The sequence below is a fragment of the Heterocephalus glaber genome, unplaced genomic scaffold, assembly GCF_053883595.1.
Source record: "Heterocephalus glaber isolate CG9 unplaced genomic scaffold, H.glaber_assembly_v1.0 deba00001503, whole genome shotgun sequence".
In the NCBI taxonomy this organism is placed as follows: domain Eukaryota; kingdom Metazoa; phylum Chordata; class Mammalia; order Rodentia; family Bathyergidae; genus Heterocephalus; species Heterocephalus glaber.
This window is the reverse complement of record NW_028258323.1, coordinates 815,167-833,074: the sequence shown is the minus strand read 5'-3', so window position 1 is coordinate 833,074 and position 17,908 is coordinate 815,167. Positions and strand designations below refer to the sequence as shown.

The following is a 17,908-nucleotide window of genomic DNA, read 5'->3' as shown; positions in this document are numbered from 1 at the left end:
TTCAGTTCAGTGTGGCTTTCTCAGTGAAGGATGGTGAGGAGGACCTGGACACATACCTGTCAAATGACGGTTTCTCCCCACAGTCAAAGGCATCCTGTAGCTCCTTGACCAGATTAGCCTGGCCTGGCAGCCGGAAGAGACCCTCTTCCTTCAGCCCCCTCTGTCGGATGAAGTCCACACACTGCTCCACCAACATCGGGGCTAGGCGGTTCCCATATCTTTTCTCATAGCGCACAGTGTCTTCCAGTTTCTGCCCAAAAATACCTGGAAAAATAAGAGCATTTGAGAAACCTATCTCTTCAGACTTCATTGCTTAGTTTTCAAAGTCAATGTAAAGGAAAAAGCAAGATTAAAATATTAGCAAGCACTTGATATTTGGTATTTCCCATTCTTATATCATCAAATTCATTATATATAATTCTTCAAAGGGAAAAGAGTTTACCTGATGCTGCCCCCTTCCCTTCTAGCCTATGCTTAGCTCAAAACCAATTTAGAAATATTGGGTTTGCAATATTGAATTTGAAGTAGAAAAATATCATAACAAGTATAATTTTAGTTTTAATTTCTCACATTTTTTTTCTGGGAAAGGAACTGAATTCAGAAGATAAAGGTAGAAATATTCTCAGAACAGTCAAATTTTAATTTTCTTATGCTTTATACAATTTACACTTAGTTTAAATTCTGTTCATTTCTACTTTCCCCTTTGTTTTCATTCATGATGTCATGACCGTGATTAAGATGATAAAGCCAGGAAAATAAGACATGTTTTAAAAAAGAAAGGGGAACAAGAGATAGTGGCCAGGGGAGGAAGGGGAGGGAAAGGGGATGAAAAAGGGAAGTAGGGTGTGTTGTGTTCATGGACCAATTCCACCCAAGGAATGTGAACATTATGTGCTGCACACATGTACTAATAAACTAAAATGAAAAAATAAAATTAAAAATATTTCCAACATCATTTTCCCTTTAAAACCTTAATCTACTGACTTACTTGAAACAGAAAAATTAAATTAGTAAGCAGTGAATTCTAAAAGTGAGGCGGGTGGGTCATGGGTGTTCTGGCTTGCCAGATAGGGCCCTACAGTTGCCAGCACTTAGTGGTAATAAAGAGTAGCACAACTTTTAGTCAGTTTTATTACTGCCTTTAAAATATGCCCAAGCACACATTCCTCGTTGTATGTCCCCGGGGACAGACTGAGCACCCAAGTACTCCATCCTTGGTGCTCCATGGAGAAGAGACAACTTCTCACATATATTCATACTAGATAGTAGCTTGGTAAATATGATCAACTGATGAGAAAAGAAGGGAAAATAAAGTCAAGTCACATATGACCCCAACCTCCTCAGAGGAAATGTATACCATTAAATGGTTTTAATGGCCTGGTAAGTTTCATAAAAGGGGAAGGAAAATAAATGTCTGTTAAAATTACATAAGACTCCAAGGCATTTGAGGAATTATTTAACAACCACTGGGTTAATATTTGATAATAACAACAGATGTTTTGGCCTCCTCACACCTGTAAAATCATTTATCTATGGATTCAGCAATATGAAACTATCACATTCCAGCAATAGAGACTTGCTATTAAAGAGAAGATTCATACAAAATGATCCCACACTTGATATCAAACCTAGCACTGTGGACTTCATGTATTCCTTTTAGAAAATAAGGTTCGGTGATCCAAGACATACCAAATAGAATTAGAAAATGGAATTTTGTAAAGCCAGTAAAGGTTAAAGCAGGTAACAGGTCCATTTACCTTAGTTTGGAGACTTTAGAACAAGTAATTCACCAGCCATTCCCCTGATATTTTCTCTTGTTATCTCTACTTTTTTAGATGAAAAATTAAATGTTTCACTTCTCTTGCAGTGAGGTGGCCACATGGCGGATCGCTGGCTGAGAAGTCTCATGGAGACCAGAGGAAGACTCGTTTTGTGGATTAGAATGATATCTGGAGCTCCAATCACTCTTTTCCTTGCCTTTTATTTTTCATTTTTTATTTTTTGCTGTGCTTTTCCTTTTCTAATGCACTATGAACGGGAAAAGCATGCCCTTGTCTACCACAAAAGGCAGTGACATTTATTTATCCTAAGAGACCAAGAGGCACCAGGAATAACTTTTTGGGTTTTTTTTGTACCAGGGATCGAACTCAGGACCTTGGACTTGCTGGGCAGGCAGTGGCACCACTGAGCTAAATCCCCAGCAGGAATAACTTTAAGAAGTACAGGAACTGGTTCTCATTTGCTCTTCTGGGTTTGGAGTTATCACTTGGATTTAAAAAAAATTTTAAAAATATTTTAACTGATACACAAAAACATAAAAGTCATGCATATATTTATTGGGCGAGGAGTTGCCTATGCACCTGTATGCACTGTGTAGTGTTTAAATAAGATTAAGCATATCTATTTCCTCAAACATTCATCATTTTTATGGTGAAAACATTAACAATCCTTTGTTTTAGCTTTTTGGGAAAAATGTATTTATTGTTACCTATACTCATCCTACTTGCAAAGCATACCACAACTCCTTGCTCCTATCTAACTGTAGCTTAGTGCTGCTGGAATAAGCTCTTTCCATCCCTTCCTTCTTCCCTCTGCCCTCAGCCTCTGGTACCCACCATTCTATCTCAGCTTTCATGAGGTGAAAATTTTAAAGTCTACCTATGAGTATGGCCACTCAGTGCTTCACATAATGATCTCTGGTTACATCCATATTGTGCAAAGGACAGAATTTCATTCTTTTATGCCTGAAAAGCATTCTACTGCATATATGAAAAACATTTTCTTAACTTGTTCATCAGTTGATGGTCCCTTAGGTTGTTCCCATTTCCTGGGAACACTTTGGGGAGGATAGACATTTTAAACACATTAATTCTTCCAATCTATGACCATACATGTCTCCATTTAAAAAATATCTTCTTCAGTTTCTTTCATCAATGTGTCATTGTAGAGATCCTCCACCTCTTTAGTGGACCAAATTCACTTTTAAATTTATATATTTGTTTTTATAGCTATTTTAAATGGGACCTTTTTCCTTTCTTGAGTTGGGGATGATACTGGTCCTTGTAATGATCATCTTTAACCCTTACACTGATCACAAGGGAAAGCAACTAACAGGGGTACTGGGACTGAAATGAGCCAAATACCAGCAGCACTTTACTCAGATAGGTTTTTAATGTGAGAAAAATAAGCCTTTCTGTATTTAAGCCTTATTACCTTGGCTTTTCTGTTACTTGTAGCAAAACAAAATTCTAGCCCATTCTGTGGTGATACTGATATTGGCTGACAGCCTAGTGTTTAAAAACAAGGCTTAAAAATTGGTTTTACGAATGGAGAACACTGATTCTTTTTCTGAGTTATTTGGAAACAAATGCTTATTTGGCTACAATGTTTCCATTCCATCTCACCAAAATTAAGAAAATAATTTTATAAGGCACTTAGAAGTCATTTAATAATAACATGATGGCATTCAAGAATAAATTATATATATGTACAATTTTTATATTTTGGATATTATCTATCTATCTATCTATCTATTTAAAGTTTCTCTCCATTTCCAGGAGAAAATCTAGTACAAACATTCCAATTTCACTTCTACATACACTACAAATAAGAACTAAGCTTCTAAGATTTAATTTTATACAATAATGAAAAGCAGTCAAATATACTTTTCTGAAAACTCTTAGGATTTCTTTTTGGCAAACAACTTAGGAGATGATAAAAGAAGGGATAAGGTTTGCTTCAGAGATATTTTTTGTCTTCCTTTTTTTTCTTTATACATGAAGATTTGCCTTTGTTATAAAATAAGAATTTACCTGGAAAGTATAGCAAGATTCCAAAATTTATTATGTATGTACTATTATGTACTAAGCCCTTGACATATATCCTTCTACATTGTATCAGAAACATATAAAGTTGCTACCATTCTCCCTATTCACAGCTGAGGAAATTGGGACTTACAGAGCCTGAATAATTTGCCCACAGTTAGTTACAGAGCACCAAGTGCCAGAATGGAAGTCCATGTCAGGACAGGCAGCTTCAAAAGTTTTGAGTCTTCTTCCTTTTTATTGAATCTAAATTGTCATGAGTCCTCATTTTCTAGTCATTTAAAATGTTAGTATATTCTAAAGTGAGTAAAATAGTGTACTTTTATGTTTTAAAAAGTGATACTAGCCAAGCTATACTTATATATGCTAGACATGTGATCAGCAGTTTATCTGCATTTCTCTTATTCAAAACCTATAGCACCCCATGAGGTAGGTACCTTCTCTACTCTTATCCTGTGTACAAGGAGTTTGAAACCCTAAAGGGGCAAGCAACTCAGGTACTGTAGTAAACTGCTGAGCTGAAATGCGTTCAGGGCTTCCCTGCAAGTCTGTCATACAATACTGGGTAGGCTGCATCACAGCTGAAGGCAGAGGTGGAGGAAGAATCCTACCACTTACTAAGGAGCATCCTGACCTGGGTTCCTCTCAGAATTACAAGGCAGGGGTGAGGGTTTATGCAGAGAAAATGTAAATTGGGTGGAAAAATACCATCTAAAATTGGAGAAGAAACAAACTGGCACTTCAGTGAGCATGCTCTCTGAAAGACAGTTTTCTTCATTTAAAGCTTAAGCTTGTTTAGCCATGTAAAAGGTAAGAAAGATAAAGCATGTAGATATCATGTACATATACGTATAAATTCCTGTGGAAATATGATAGTTTTCTGCTGTGGAACTGGCCTTGTGAAGAATTAATACAGACTTCTAATAGGTGTATACTCCCTATTCTGTGGCATTAGAAATGACAATATGCCAAGCATCGTAGTGTAAAATGTTAGATGTGGATTAACCTCCTGTGTAGGAATATTTTTTTGAGGAAAATCACTAATGGAGTAAAAAGTAATTTAAAAAACATTTCATTTAAAGTTTCCTTGAGGGAAGCAGTGAGATTTCAAATTTTAAAATTAACAACAACAAAAAAAGAAAACATAAAGGTCACATGCTGCCTCTAACTAGCAGCATGGGGAAAGAACCCACTGATTAGTAGATTATTAACCAGGCTACTCCCTCTGGTGTGGGTCAGGCAAACAATCCCAGCTATCCCCATTTAATTCTCAATGTGGTCCCACAGTGCCTGACAATACTATCCCTGGAATTTCTGGGTGACATTGGTATGCCACGCTTATTTCCCTGCAGTACTCTGATGCTGCCATAAAATACCACCAGGAGAGGACTTTTCACCAGATGGAGAAAGCAAATTGCACAGGTGAGTTGATTACATGTGAGGGAGGAAGTTTCAACTGGAATGTGTGAAAGAGAAATCTGAACTCCTGCAGGGCTTGTGAGTCCTCTTCTTTGCTAGTGATTTATATGACCAATGGCCAGGAGCAACCCATCCAATTCATGCATGTCTTCAGATTCATATATTCAAATCCCAACCTCCCTAATAATAAGTAAATGCCAAGCCAGCCTTCTTGAACTCTGTGCCCTGTAACTATGTATCTTTTTCCTTCCTTGATTCCATTAAGCATGACTCCATTTCATAACTTCCTATCTACCTGAAACCTATTGCAATTTGACTTCTGGCCCTGCCATTCCACTGGAAAGGCATTTTCTAACACCACCACCAACTTCCTGGTTGTCAAACCACTGGCAGCCATGTTTGGTTTTTGTATTATTTTATGCTTAGCTCCCTTTAAAACTACCAATCTTGTTCTTCCTGACACTTCCCATTTGTATGATTTTTGCATCTTGGAAGGCCTCAATCTCTTTCTTGACCATGTAACCTATTACTCCTTTTTCCAAGTTTATTGGTTGTTTGAATTCTGCCCTCAGTCTTATTTTTCCTTTATTTAATACAATTTCTCTGCTGGATACCATCCAATTTAACAGCCTATCAATTATTCCCAGATTTGTACCCTAATTTAGGTTATTGTGATTAGATTTCTAATTGCCCCTTATATCTTCAGTATGGATAATCTGAAAACATTCGCAAAGTCAAAACTTTTAAATGAGCTAAATCATCTTTTCTTTGAAATCCTTCCTACTTCCTGTAGTCTTAATTTGGCTACTGATACCAGTCATTCCCCCGCATCACGGAAGTCAAGCTAGCTTCCCCCCTTGCTTCATGTTATTTGTTCAACTACCACATTGGCTGCCTCCAAACTTGTGGTTGCATTAGCTTACTTACTCAATATTTCTCACATGACTTTTTGGAGAGTAGAGCTCCCAAATGAGGTACAGATTCCCATAATATTTCAATCAGATCATTCCACTCTTTGACTTCATATCTTCCAATGGTGCCCACTGGTCTATCTTTGTAATCAAACTCATTTTCACACATGAAAGTTCTCACAATCTGATCTCTGCCTCTTTATCCACCCTTTATTCAACAGATATTTTGGTAGCACTGACTGTGTACCAAGCATCACAGCATCTCCCCTCTCATTCCTCCTGAAATCTCAGACACCATGTCCTCAAACCATACTGGACCATTGGCTGTTTTCCTAAATGGAGCACGATTAGGAGGCAGGTCCTACTTCATGAGTCAGAGGAGGAGAACGTATGCTGCAAGGTTCAACACACATCATTTGGGTTGAGTCTTTGCTAACATTCCCACAAACCCCAACCTAGAGTCAAATTGTGATATATTTCTTGATTCCTTAATGTATTTCTCTGTAATTATTTTTTTAAATGCCCACCTGTACTGGACTAGGTCTCAGTCATCAAAAGAATATTGCACTTTTGTAATTATTAGAGTAAAATAATTATTTTACATCTGTTATGATTACTATAAATAATATTGGAAAGTAGCTCTATATTACAAATATATCCTGTGAACTACAGAGCAGTTTCAGGAAATTTCCCAAAGTACCACAGGCACAACGGTTGAACTGGCATTGGTCCCAGGTCTAAAGGACACCAACGATCATGCAGGTTGAATACTCATTATCTGAAATGCAGGGGACTGGAAATGTGTTTCAGATTTTGGAATATTTGAATATATACAATGATATATCTTGGCAATAGGACCTAAGTCTAAGCACAAAATTCACTTCTATTTTATATAGACCCTATGCACATAGCCTGTGGGTAACTGTATGCCATATTTTAAATAATTTCCTTCATGAAACAAATTTTCATGGTGTGGAATTTCATATGGGGTCATCATGTTAGCACCCAAAAAGTTTCTGATTTGGGGTTTTGGACTTTTAGATTTGGGATGTTCAACGTGTACTCTATTCTGCTGTAGGGAGGCCCTCAGCTTTACATCCCTGGAGCAGAGTATCAAGATGGGTGAGTCAGAACTGCTCTGCAAACATGTGAGGAATAATTGCATGTATGAGAATAAAACCTCCCTGATGATAGACAATAAATGAGTCATTCCATTGTAAAATGGACTCTTCGGTAGTTCTTAGATGACATTAATTTCCATAAAAACCTAAGAGCAGAAGTGTCCTTCATTTGCTAGTGAGAAGACAGAAGTTTAAAAATATAGTTGCAATCCACATGCCGTGGTATCTGTGCTTAGAGTTTTCTACCTCTTCTTGTCTGTAGGTCTCATGCTTAGCCACAGAGGGAACTGGCTTTGCTTTTCCTGCTGCTGAATGCAACTCTGCCAGCCGGAGAGATCCAGCCATCACCAGAATTGTAAGAGTTTTCAATGAACATTTGCTTTTGGTAAATGGACAAATCAAAATAAAGACACCATTTGAGCACAAAACTAAGAAGCAAAGCTAGCCAAAATTTACTTCAACCTGTCAGCAGCTTTCTCAATAGCCAAAAAAAATCTTACGTAACTATAAACCCTTTAATTCAAGGAGCTAGGAGTCCTAATGAGTCAAGAATGCTTAGTAGAACTTTGACTACTTCACAGTTAGAATGAGGAAGAAGAAGAAAGATAACTGCATAGGAATATGAAGAAACTGTTATAAGGTTAACACAGTGATCTAGTGGCCTATGCCTAAACCAGTGGAGCAATGACAGAAATCCCTTACAGCCAAGTACTAAGCTGTGAAATTTACATGCCTTTCTTTATTGAGTACCCACAGACCTTGTTTAAGGCAGCCTTTCTTCTACAAACAAAACTTGACTCAAAGATGCTACATGACCTGTCTGAGGCCATACATCCACAAAATAGCAGATCTGGGTTACAAATACAAGTATGTATTATTTTAAAGTCATCTTTTCCCCACTATATTCTGTTTCCTTAATTTAGGCATAATTCTGACCATTCTTTTAGGGTTATATAGGAGAAAATATGATTTCATGCAGTTTAGGCAACTCACTGCCTTTTCAGATGAGCCTATGATCAGTCTTTTGTTCATAGTCATCCAGGACTGTGTACAAAATTTGCTTTAGTGTTTATCACAGGTTATTACTTATTTACTAGCCCCAAGGAGCCTGTGATTTCATGGATTTTGGACAGCCTCTTCTGTTTACATTCTCATTCCTAACATGGCTTGGTAGAGAATCCAAAAAACTTTGATATATGAACTACTTGTTTATAATTTAAAGTGATATAGATTTGGATAGTAACTTTTGTTAGAAAAATTAATTTTGAAAGTATGATTACAACATAAATAACAAACAATACATTCCAAAGAGAAAGTTGGCGTTATCTACCACTACTATGAAGTGTTCTATTTCAACTCATTAGCCCATGGAATAGCAGGAAATGGTAGGTAGTAATATCATACTTTACCATCTTGCAATCAATCTTGAATCCCTAATTGAATAGACCTATTGCTAAACCTTACTTTGGGAGGAAGTAAGTGTGTGTGTGTGTGTGTGTATATACAAGTGTGCATAGTTGCTTAAGGTGGCTACAAGGATATCACAGCCAAGTGACAGCTTCAATAAAACATAAGGGTGATAGGAACATTACTGGTTTGATGAAGAAGTGGGAGCCAAAGAAATCTTGTTCAAAGGCTAAAATCTGGATGGGAAATGGAGGAGAAAGCATCACAGCAGAAGAAACAGTGAGCAGAGATAGATAGGTGGGGCAGGACATGTGTTTAGGGAGAAAATGTAGATCAATCTAAGGAACTAGGGAGTTTGTACAGTAGGTAGTAGGTGGGATCACTTAAAAGGCATTGATAATTATGTGAAAGAAGACTTTTCCCTGCGGGCCACAGGAGCTCATAAAACCTTCTTGAGCTGTGGGATATTGCTTGACAGCATGTTTTAGGAATACATATTCAGCTTTAAAAAGTAGACTATGGGTGTCAGGACTCTGTGAAGAACACTGGTGGTGGACAGAGTGAAGATGGATGTTGTCTTGCATAGATACTACTTAAGATAAATTTCATGCAGGAAGTAATAAAGGCACAGACAACCAGGGTGATGGGAACAGAAATGGGCTCAAAGTCTGCAAGGAAGGACAAGCAGCTGTGCATGACCACTAAGTGGTTATAGTGTGTGAAAAGCTACTGGGGAGTGGATGGTGATTTATATCCAAGAAAAAGAAATTCATGGGAAAAATGAAGCAAAGTCAGAGTTGAAAAATGTTGTTTCCTGGGACACAACAATCAAGTAATCTAGACCATTCTAGTTAGACCAAGTGCTCAAGACCCAACATGTATACATTCCCAGGTAATCAAAGCATAGGTTATGCTCCTGATATTAGTGTTACAGAAGTAATGAAAATACATAGTTTCAAAATCCACAGAGTAAAAATACATTGTAATCTTTTTCTCACCACAACTTAAATGTGAAGTACCACATTCCCCAGCTTCCTGCCTAATAGATGTTTCTTAGTTTCTGGGTTTCTAAAACCACTGGGAAAAATTTTTCAGTGACCTTAATTAGTACCAGAACAAAGAAAGAGATGAAAAGGGCAGTAAAGGGCAGAAGAGGTCTGGAAAAGAAAGGCACTGTGCAAAAGGAGTGGTGGTTACCTAGCATGCAAGCTCTGCTCCCACCAGGCCCCTGGGAACTTTTACCCAACTCCACCGTGCTGTTGGGCAGCTTTTCTGAAGCCTGGAGACTTTAGAGTCTCCGTTTCTGTCGGGGGAAAAAAAAAATATATATATATATATAATGTACATCAGGAAAAACAGCTATGTCCACATTTTTTTTCTTCTTGACACTTTTGCTAGTTTCACAAGTGCTCCTTGCTGCCTTGCTGTGTTGCTTCAGATGGCTTCCACTGGTGCCAGGCAAGCTCAGAAACCAGGTCCACTTCTAGAAATATTTGAGCACCCAGGAGATTTAAGAATGCACATAAACCACCCCCTTCTCAGGGCAGCATGGTTTTGGAGAGCAGGCAGGGGAGCAGTTGGGGGGCAGCTAGGCACCTGAGCTCCCCCAGGCCCTCCGTGCTAACAGCCCAGAAGCAGGGGATCAGGCAGGGGCAGCCAAGGCTTCTGGCACCCTCTCATCACAGAAAGCAGAATACAGCCTTGCAAAGGCAACATCTCTTAATCCTTCTTTCAAATGCTGAACATTCCCCAAACTAAGATTTGCCTAGGAAAGATAGCACTGTAAAAAGAGCCCCCAGGAGCTGAGCGATGGAAGATCTTCCCGGTGTCTGCAGCCCCTCGGTGAAGGAGGGGGTAGTTCCGGTCCCCTCCTGGGGTTAAGGAGGAAGGAAGGAGGCTGGGGAACAGCTGCTTTCCCAGGCATCCTCACAAATCCACCATACCCCACATTGGAGCAGGCAAGGTAAGATGGTAAAACGGGCCAAGCCCTGTCCTCAGAGATGACCCTGCAAACATGCCCTGTCACTTCTAAAGGGCAGGAAACTCAAAGAAAGGGAAGTGTCCTTCAAGCAATTAGTCCTTGTGCTTTTCTTGATATTTGTCATTTTCAGTTTCTCTATCACTGCTATAATCTGACAGCATCCATGAGAGATCCCCAAAGATTTATAAAATATGAGGTTAAAACTATGTATCTCTTATTTAATTTCCTTTATGAATGAGATAGGAATGTGAGTTAATTTCTGAATTTCTGGCTGATAACGTGACAGTGGTCCTAGCTAGATCATAACTTTTTCAAAGAAAAAGACTCAGAAAGAATCGTTAAAAATTTCCCTATATTTTGTGCATTTAATTTTCATTTAATTTTTCTTAGTCTTGTTTTTTTCTCATTCTTTTGTTGGCTACTAAGTAGGGAAGGTTACTTAGAAGGTGGAAAAGCAAAGAAAAAAGGAAGAAGGGAGCAATCCCAGATGTTATTCAATTCCGCCCCTGACTAAATTATTGCCTTTCAGTGCGTGACATTGAGATTATAATGACCTAGTTTGCACTTAAACAGACATTCCATTTATTCTCATTTTAAAGCAAAAGGAAACTTTAAAATGTCTTCATACATAAACATTTTCTGGAAACAATGCATTTTACTTAGGCTGTTTTTTTTAATTCCTTCAAAATAAGCCAATTCAGAAATGTTAGTTTGTTTTATTAATCAAAAGTTCTTATATTATCCCACCCCCGGTTCCTGATAGTAGTTCATATCTCTGTGTTTTCCCAATGGCATTTCATGATGTATTTGGACAGTCAAGGGATTTCTTAATTCTAGCCAATGTTAATGCAAGTCTCCTCACAGGGTCCCCAGAGATAATCGGAGTCTCAAAACCGTCTCCACAGGAGAGGTGAGGTTAGCACAGGTAGCCAGAACCCAAACCAAAGCAATGGGACACGGAGCAGAGACTCGCGGTGGACTTGTCCAAGGGGTCAGGACTCAGCTGCTGGGTAGGGGTCTGGGAAGAGCCCCAGGGAGGCGTGGCCCCTACTTTCAAGATTCAGCTCCACTTGCTCAGTTCCCTGTCCATCAAGATGATCGCTAGAGGACCACCATATCTTAAGCCCCACCCACTCTGCCCATTTACAGACCGTAATAGATCAATAATAACCCTGAAAAATAAGTGCAGATGCCAAGAACACACTCAAATCCCTCTTGCACAGTTTTAAATTTCCAAACTCCTGGTTCATCTGAGCATACACAGATTTAAGAGCATGAAAGGATACAGGTATACTTCTAACAGGACGTGAAAATGTCAGCTACCTACCTTTTCGAAAACTAAAACACCGTTTGATTCTTCGGTAGGTAGTTTTGGGGATGAAGGCAGTCGGAGCTAGGGCACCCGAGGGGCGTCCCCCAGAGTTCCGGTCTTCAGGCATCATTCAGGCCCTGTGCTCTGAAGCGCTGCCGGTGCTTTTACACTCCGCCTCTGCGCGGAACCCGGCAGTCTCTCCTCATTTTGGTTTATGTGTTACATCTGAAGTGCTGATTCCTACAGCTCCAAGATGTTGATCAGCCAGGTCCTGATCTCCTTTCACCAGCTCTCCTTTCCTACTTTCTGGCAGAAAACTTCTTTTTCTTTGGCCTAATCCAGGGAGATTTTAAGGTAGTCAAGTTTCTGCAGACACTCCAAAATATCACAGGCAAAGAACTGCAGCCAGCGAGAGACACCACCCATTCAAACTGCAGGACTTGTTTGGTTTGTTCTGTTTTACTAAGAACTATCTCCTCAGCTGGGCTGACATTCCTCTGGAAAGGTCAGCAAACAGCCCCGTGCACTGGAAAGAGGAACAATGACAGAAAGGCCCCTCAGGAACTGTTCAGGAGAAGTCCTTGCTGGCTCCTCTCATCTGAGCAAAGCGGGAGGAGAATCGCGGCACCTGGTTCAGAAAGCATTTCAGTGCGGGAGGGATTCCTCGCCAAGGCCTGCCCTGTCTCTCTCACAGCGCCCGCATCCCTTGATTCTCTCCGTGAGCTTCCTTGTCTTCCAGCTCTGCCTGGAGTCCCACGTCAGAGCAGCGGAGAGCCCATTCGGGAGGCGCCGGCGGTGCGGTGCGGAGACTCCCGCCCCTCCTCTGCCGTGCTCCTTTCCTCAGTGAGAGCGGGCGGAAGCCGGCAAGGTTGTGGCTGCCTCTTCACAGCTGCGGCTGCGGCTGCCTCTGCCCGCTGGTCACATGCAGCAGGTGCAGTCACAACCCGAGTGCCGACCGCGGGTGAAGCCCTTGCCTCTCCTGATTGTGCCCGACCTGGGCGGTCGTCTTGGGCAGCACCTTCACGGCCCTGGCTCAGCCCCTCCTGCAAGCCACAGGGTGTCACAGCACCGGCCCAGGGTCAACTCTCTGCCCCCAGGCTTGCCCATTTGTTCTCTTCTTGTCCAAGACTTGTTTTTTCCCCCTGATCTATGCAGTCGAACTCATTTGGAAGTGATAATTTAATGTGCAGACCCTTAAAACACGTATGTCACATATATGTATGTGCATGTCTGTAAAATAAAAATATTCAATCCAGCAGCAAAGGGTCTGCAATTATAACCACGGGACAAGCCAGCCCTGCATGTGTACGCTGAACCACATACGTGTTTTTCTGGCTATGCAGCTTCTGTACCCCAGCTCTCAGGCCCCCACCCCTTTCAGTCCCCCTCTCCAAATAATTTACTCCTTGGGTTAATCATTCACCCACCGGCTGTTCCATCAGCAGATCTAGAATGCTAGTGCTTTCATCCCAGCTGACCCCGAAAGCCCCTGTGTCCCTGCCAGCCCTTAGCCAGAGCCCCTAGCACTGCAGCCCTGATGGGTCAGACAATTTCAGAGAAAGGTTCACCACCAGCTGCTGCCACCCTGTGGGGCCAATGCTGCTTCCACAGCACACTACTGGGAAGACAAAGGCCTCCAAATTGTACCCTGGCACCACCAAGAGAGACCCAGTGTCACTAGGAGCCACCTGAGCTGACTGCCGGGTGCATGGAGGGTGGACAGGATTTGGCTGATCTCAGAGTTTTGGAGCTAGGAAGTTAAACAATTTTGTCCAATTTTCTAATTTTACAAGCAGGGAAACCAAAGGCGAAGGAAAAAAGTGCAGACAGGCAACATCACACATCTGATCTGTGTCTAAGGAAGGCCACATGGTCTCAGCAATAGACCTCTGCTTGCCCACTGCTGATTATGCATAAGGATTATTCACCAAGGATTTTACTGTCTCTCTGGCTCTCTGACTCAATTCTTTTGGTATAGAGATAAATATATGAGGAACCCAATTTTGTGAGTAGCTAAGTAAGGCTAAGCACTCAGAGCTAATGGAAAATTAATGGGTTCTCACACTCCTTTGAGCCTGGGCTAGGCACTTCCATGAACACTGCCTCAGAAACAATTGGGAAGAAACCCAGTGTAAAAACAAACACAAAACAGAAACAATGGCAGAAAGGATGAAAGGACAAAAGAAAGAAAAAGAAAGAAAGAAAGAAAGAAAGAAAGAAAGAAAGAAAGAAAGAAAGAGAAAGAAAGAAAGCAAGCTAAGTTTTCCCAAAACTAAGTAAATGTTTTGACATTCTAATTTTTGGATTTACTTGTTAAGTAAACACCATGTACTTCTCAGAATTGTTAACCGGGGAAAAAACCCGTTATGGGTGTTTTTAAGCAGACAGCACAAAGTTATGCTATCTAGATTCAATACTGAATTTTGTTAGCAGCCCAACAAGTTAAAAGACAAAGACTACTTTTCATGTTTCCATTGGTTCGCTTCCCCATTTAAATTTTTTGTCATAAATTTGCCTTATTTGATAAAAAGAAAAGATTTAGAACTCTATAGTCTTGGATTTTATAATTTTCTCTATACAGTTTTTAATTTCTTGGCAAGCACTTCAGATGTTTCCTATAATTTAATCAAATGTCCATTACTGTAATGCCAAAGAGGGAGTATTTTACATGTATAAGCTAAAGCAAGATAAACTTAAGTGTATTACAGAGGATTTTTAATAACATAACTAATGAAACTGCCATAGTGTCATAATTGCCAGCTCTATAATAGCTGTATTTAAAATGTACCCAGATAGCACAGAGTTTGAATCAGGGTGATAACATCACTTTCTCTTCGAAATATCTTTACAGATTCTGCCTAATCAACAACCACTATTGTGAGTGTTGGGATGGTGGGTGGAAACCAAGACATCTTTATTTAGGATTAATGAAGTCTGAGGTTCATAACTAAGACAGATAAGGAAATGTGTTCTCTTATGGCAATTCAGATATTTTTAATAGTTGTATTGAGATGTAATTTATATATCATAGAAGCCACTTATTTAAAATACACAATTCAGTGGTTTTCAGTATATTTATAGTATACAATCACTACTACAGTCAATTCTAGAGCATTTTTATCTTTTAAAAAAATCCCTCATATATTTTGGCTATTGTTCCATTTCCCCTCAGCTCTCTATTCCAGCTCTAAGCAACCACTACTCTATTTTCTGTATATATAGATGGACAGCCTGTTCTATACTTTCACATGAAGGGAATCATGTAATGTGTGGTCTTTTATGAGTGGCCTTTTCCACTTAGAATGATGTTTTCTAGACTCCTTGGTGTTGTAGCATGTATTAGCGCTTCAATCCTTTTCATGCTGAATAATAATCCACCCTATGGATGGATCTACAGTCATGCATCACTCGACAATGGAGACATATTTAGAGAATCATGTTCTCAGGCAGTCATCACGGAGTATACTTAGACTAAGATGACTACAATGTCACAAAGTGACACAATCTCATGGGGCCACCATAATACATGTGGCCCATTCTTGACCAAAACTTTGTTATGTTGAATATGACATACCACATTCTTTTTATCCATTCTGTCTATGCATTCATCCATGGATGGGCATTTGGGCTGCTTCCATTTTTTATGCCTTTTTTGATGTTGTTGATTCAGATTTTTTGAAAGATACAAAAATTCTATATTAATTCTAGTATCAAACATTCAAACAGCTTTGTTTTTCATATACTGAAAACTACACTATCAAAAGACATAGATTTGGGCCGAGGATTTAGCTCAGTGGTTCCACTGCCTGCCTCGCAAGCTAAGGACCTGAGTTTGATCCCCGGTACCAAAAAAAAAAAAAAAAGACATAGATTTGTAATTCTGAACTTTTTACTACCATAGTTAAGAAAAATGTTAAACTAGTATGCTATGAAGGAGAGGAGGCACAGATTTTCTTCCTGGTTCTGTTACTTACTGTATGACACTTCTATTCTATATGAGGATTTAATGACCTAATCACAAAATGTAGGACAGAACTTAAATAGTGACTTTAAAATATTTAAATCAGTGGAAAGGTTATTTTCAGTGAAACATTAAGTAGAAATTTAATATATATGATAAAGTTTTTTCAGCCATATAAATTTATTATTTAAAATCCAAATTTATAACATTTTAGAAAAAAATCCAACAGTGAGAATAGAATTAATTAATATTAATATGAGTGCTTGATATCAAAGATTTTGGGTGACGGTTATAATCTATTACATTCAATATTCAGTTTGGCTTTGTGTTCTGCATTAACTTCAGAAAATTCTGATACTCAGAGGAATCACAAAAGAGTTCTTGCAAATTAAGTGAGTACTTTAAAAGCTTGCCTTGCAATCTCATAACACTTTCCAATTAAACAAAGAGGCCAGGTGAAATTTATTGTTTGGAGCATTATTTCTATTTTAAAATATACTTGAATCATGAATTTATGTAAAATTCTAGGAGCACATTCCATAGGATACAGTATATAAACTAATCAACTACTAGAGCAACTCTTCCAGGTTCATAGATTGAAGGTTTATACTTAGTTCTTGCAAGTCTCATTGGGATTATTTGTGAGAACTCTGGATTGGTGGGACTACCTGTGATTCTGGAGAAGCTCACTGGATCTCATTTATTTTTCTGGAGGAAAGAACAGATGGAAGAGGTGGAAAGGAGGAAAATAGCACACTTGATGGAAATAATCCTTTAACCAAAACACCTGGCTCAGCAGAAATTAAGGCTACCCCTGAGTTCCTGAGCCCCAGGAATCTGAAGACAGATCCCTGTCTTCAGGAAGAAGGGGGAAAAGAGGCCCTACAGAAACATCAGGAACTTTGAGACACATCCTCAGATTTCTGGATCTTTGGTCCTGGAAGTGCCAGCAAACTCCTCCCTCTTCAGTGTGTATCTTCACTTCCTCCATGAGGAGGATGAAGAGCCTTCTATTTACTAAGGCACAGGGTTGGGGGCTCACCCTGTGGGTTTTTCTAATGTTCTACATCCTTACTTGCCATTTAGGGCTATGGAAAGAGTAGCCATATAAACTGCCACACAAACTACAACACCATGAGAGCTAAAAAATAGCACCATCAATTCTTAGCTTAGCACAATAATTGCAAACCAGATTGTTATCAGGTAAGCTGGAGTGAGTGGTCACCTGTTTAAGAAACTCTCCTCTTCTCTGATAGAAGATATAACTAAAAAGTAGATAATTTACAGACATGAATCATATATCTAGTAAGATATCAACATGTCTCCAATGAATCTTGACTGCTTAAGTTCCTCCAACCCCTTTTTGGTGCTGGGAGTTGAACCCAGGGCCTCTCACATGTTACGCATACACTTGCCCACTAAGCTACCTCTCCAGCCTAATATTAACTATCTTAACTTAATCTAACCTTACAACTTTTAAAACTAAGTTTTCAAAATTACTCTGAAATATAAAATGGTCAGTCAGCTTAAGAAGCACCTGTTTGGGGGAAAAATTCACCTTGTGAATTCACAGCACTAATACTATACAAAAGAGAATGTAATATAAATACCAGAATTATAACTGGTTTATTAAGTATGAATTTGATTTAATACAATTTACTTTCACTACAGCAACATGAAAAAATTAGCCTTTATACTCTTAGAAATATAAAAAAGGTGATCGAAAGATATGGTGAATGTTCAAGTTGAAAAAATCTTGGTACAATAAAGAGACATCGCCAAGAGTGATGGAATAAATGTGTTGGAAAGGAAGGGAGTTATTTTGAAGGGGGTTAATAGCAATGTTATCATTTACTCTAATACATATTTTAACTGAAACATTCTCTATGTTTTGATCACCCTGCATTGATCAAATATTTATGGGAATTCCTATAAAATAAAAAAAATTCAGTGTTTAATTCCTGCAAAATAA

General features: G+C 39.2%; 2 protein-coding genes across 21 annotated transcripts in view; one reads left to right on the top strand and one right to left on the bottom strand.

Annotated features, from left to right (window-relative positions):
- Positions 1–17,908, bottom strand: part of Arhgap24 (Rho GTPase activating protein 24) — a 400,876-nt gene that overhangs the window by 50,204 nt on the left and 332,764 nt on the right. For 6 of the 7 annotated variants that reach the window (XM_004870505.4, XM_004870510.4, XM_004870509.4 and 3 more), the window contains one exon: positions 57–264. In XM_004870505.4, coding sequence (XP_004870562.2) covers positions 57–264 — 208 coding nt within the window. Of the gene's footprint in view, positions 1–56; positions 265–11,990; positions 12,215–17,908 lie in introns of those variants that run through there. The other variant, XM_004870507.4, reaches the window with a different exon arrangement.
- LOC110346867 (uncharacterized) overlaps positions 4,069–17,908 on the top strand; it is a 72,985-nt gene continuing 59,145 nt past the window's right edge. For 3 of the 14 annotated variants that reach the window (XR_015440744.1, XR_015440742.1, XR_015440743.1), the window contains exons 1-4: positions 4,075–5,246; positions 6,376–6,512; positions 7,237–7,276; positions 7,538–7,630. Coding sequence is in view for 3 of the 14 variants with exons in the window: in XM_087185942.1 (XP_087042068.1) it covers positions 6,451–6,512; positions 7,237–7,276; positions 7,538–7,630 (195 nt within the window). In the remaining 11 variants the exon portion in view is untranslated. Of the gene's footprint in view, positions 5,247–6,375; positions 6,555–7,195; positions 7,277–7,537; positions 7,631–17,908 lie in introns of all 14 variants that reach the window. The other 11 variants (XM_087185944.1, XM_087185942.1, XM_087185943.1 and 8 more) reach the window with 11 other exon arrangements.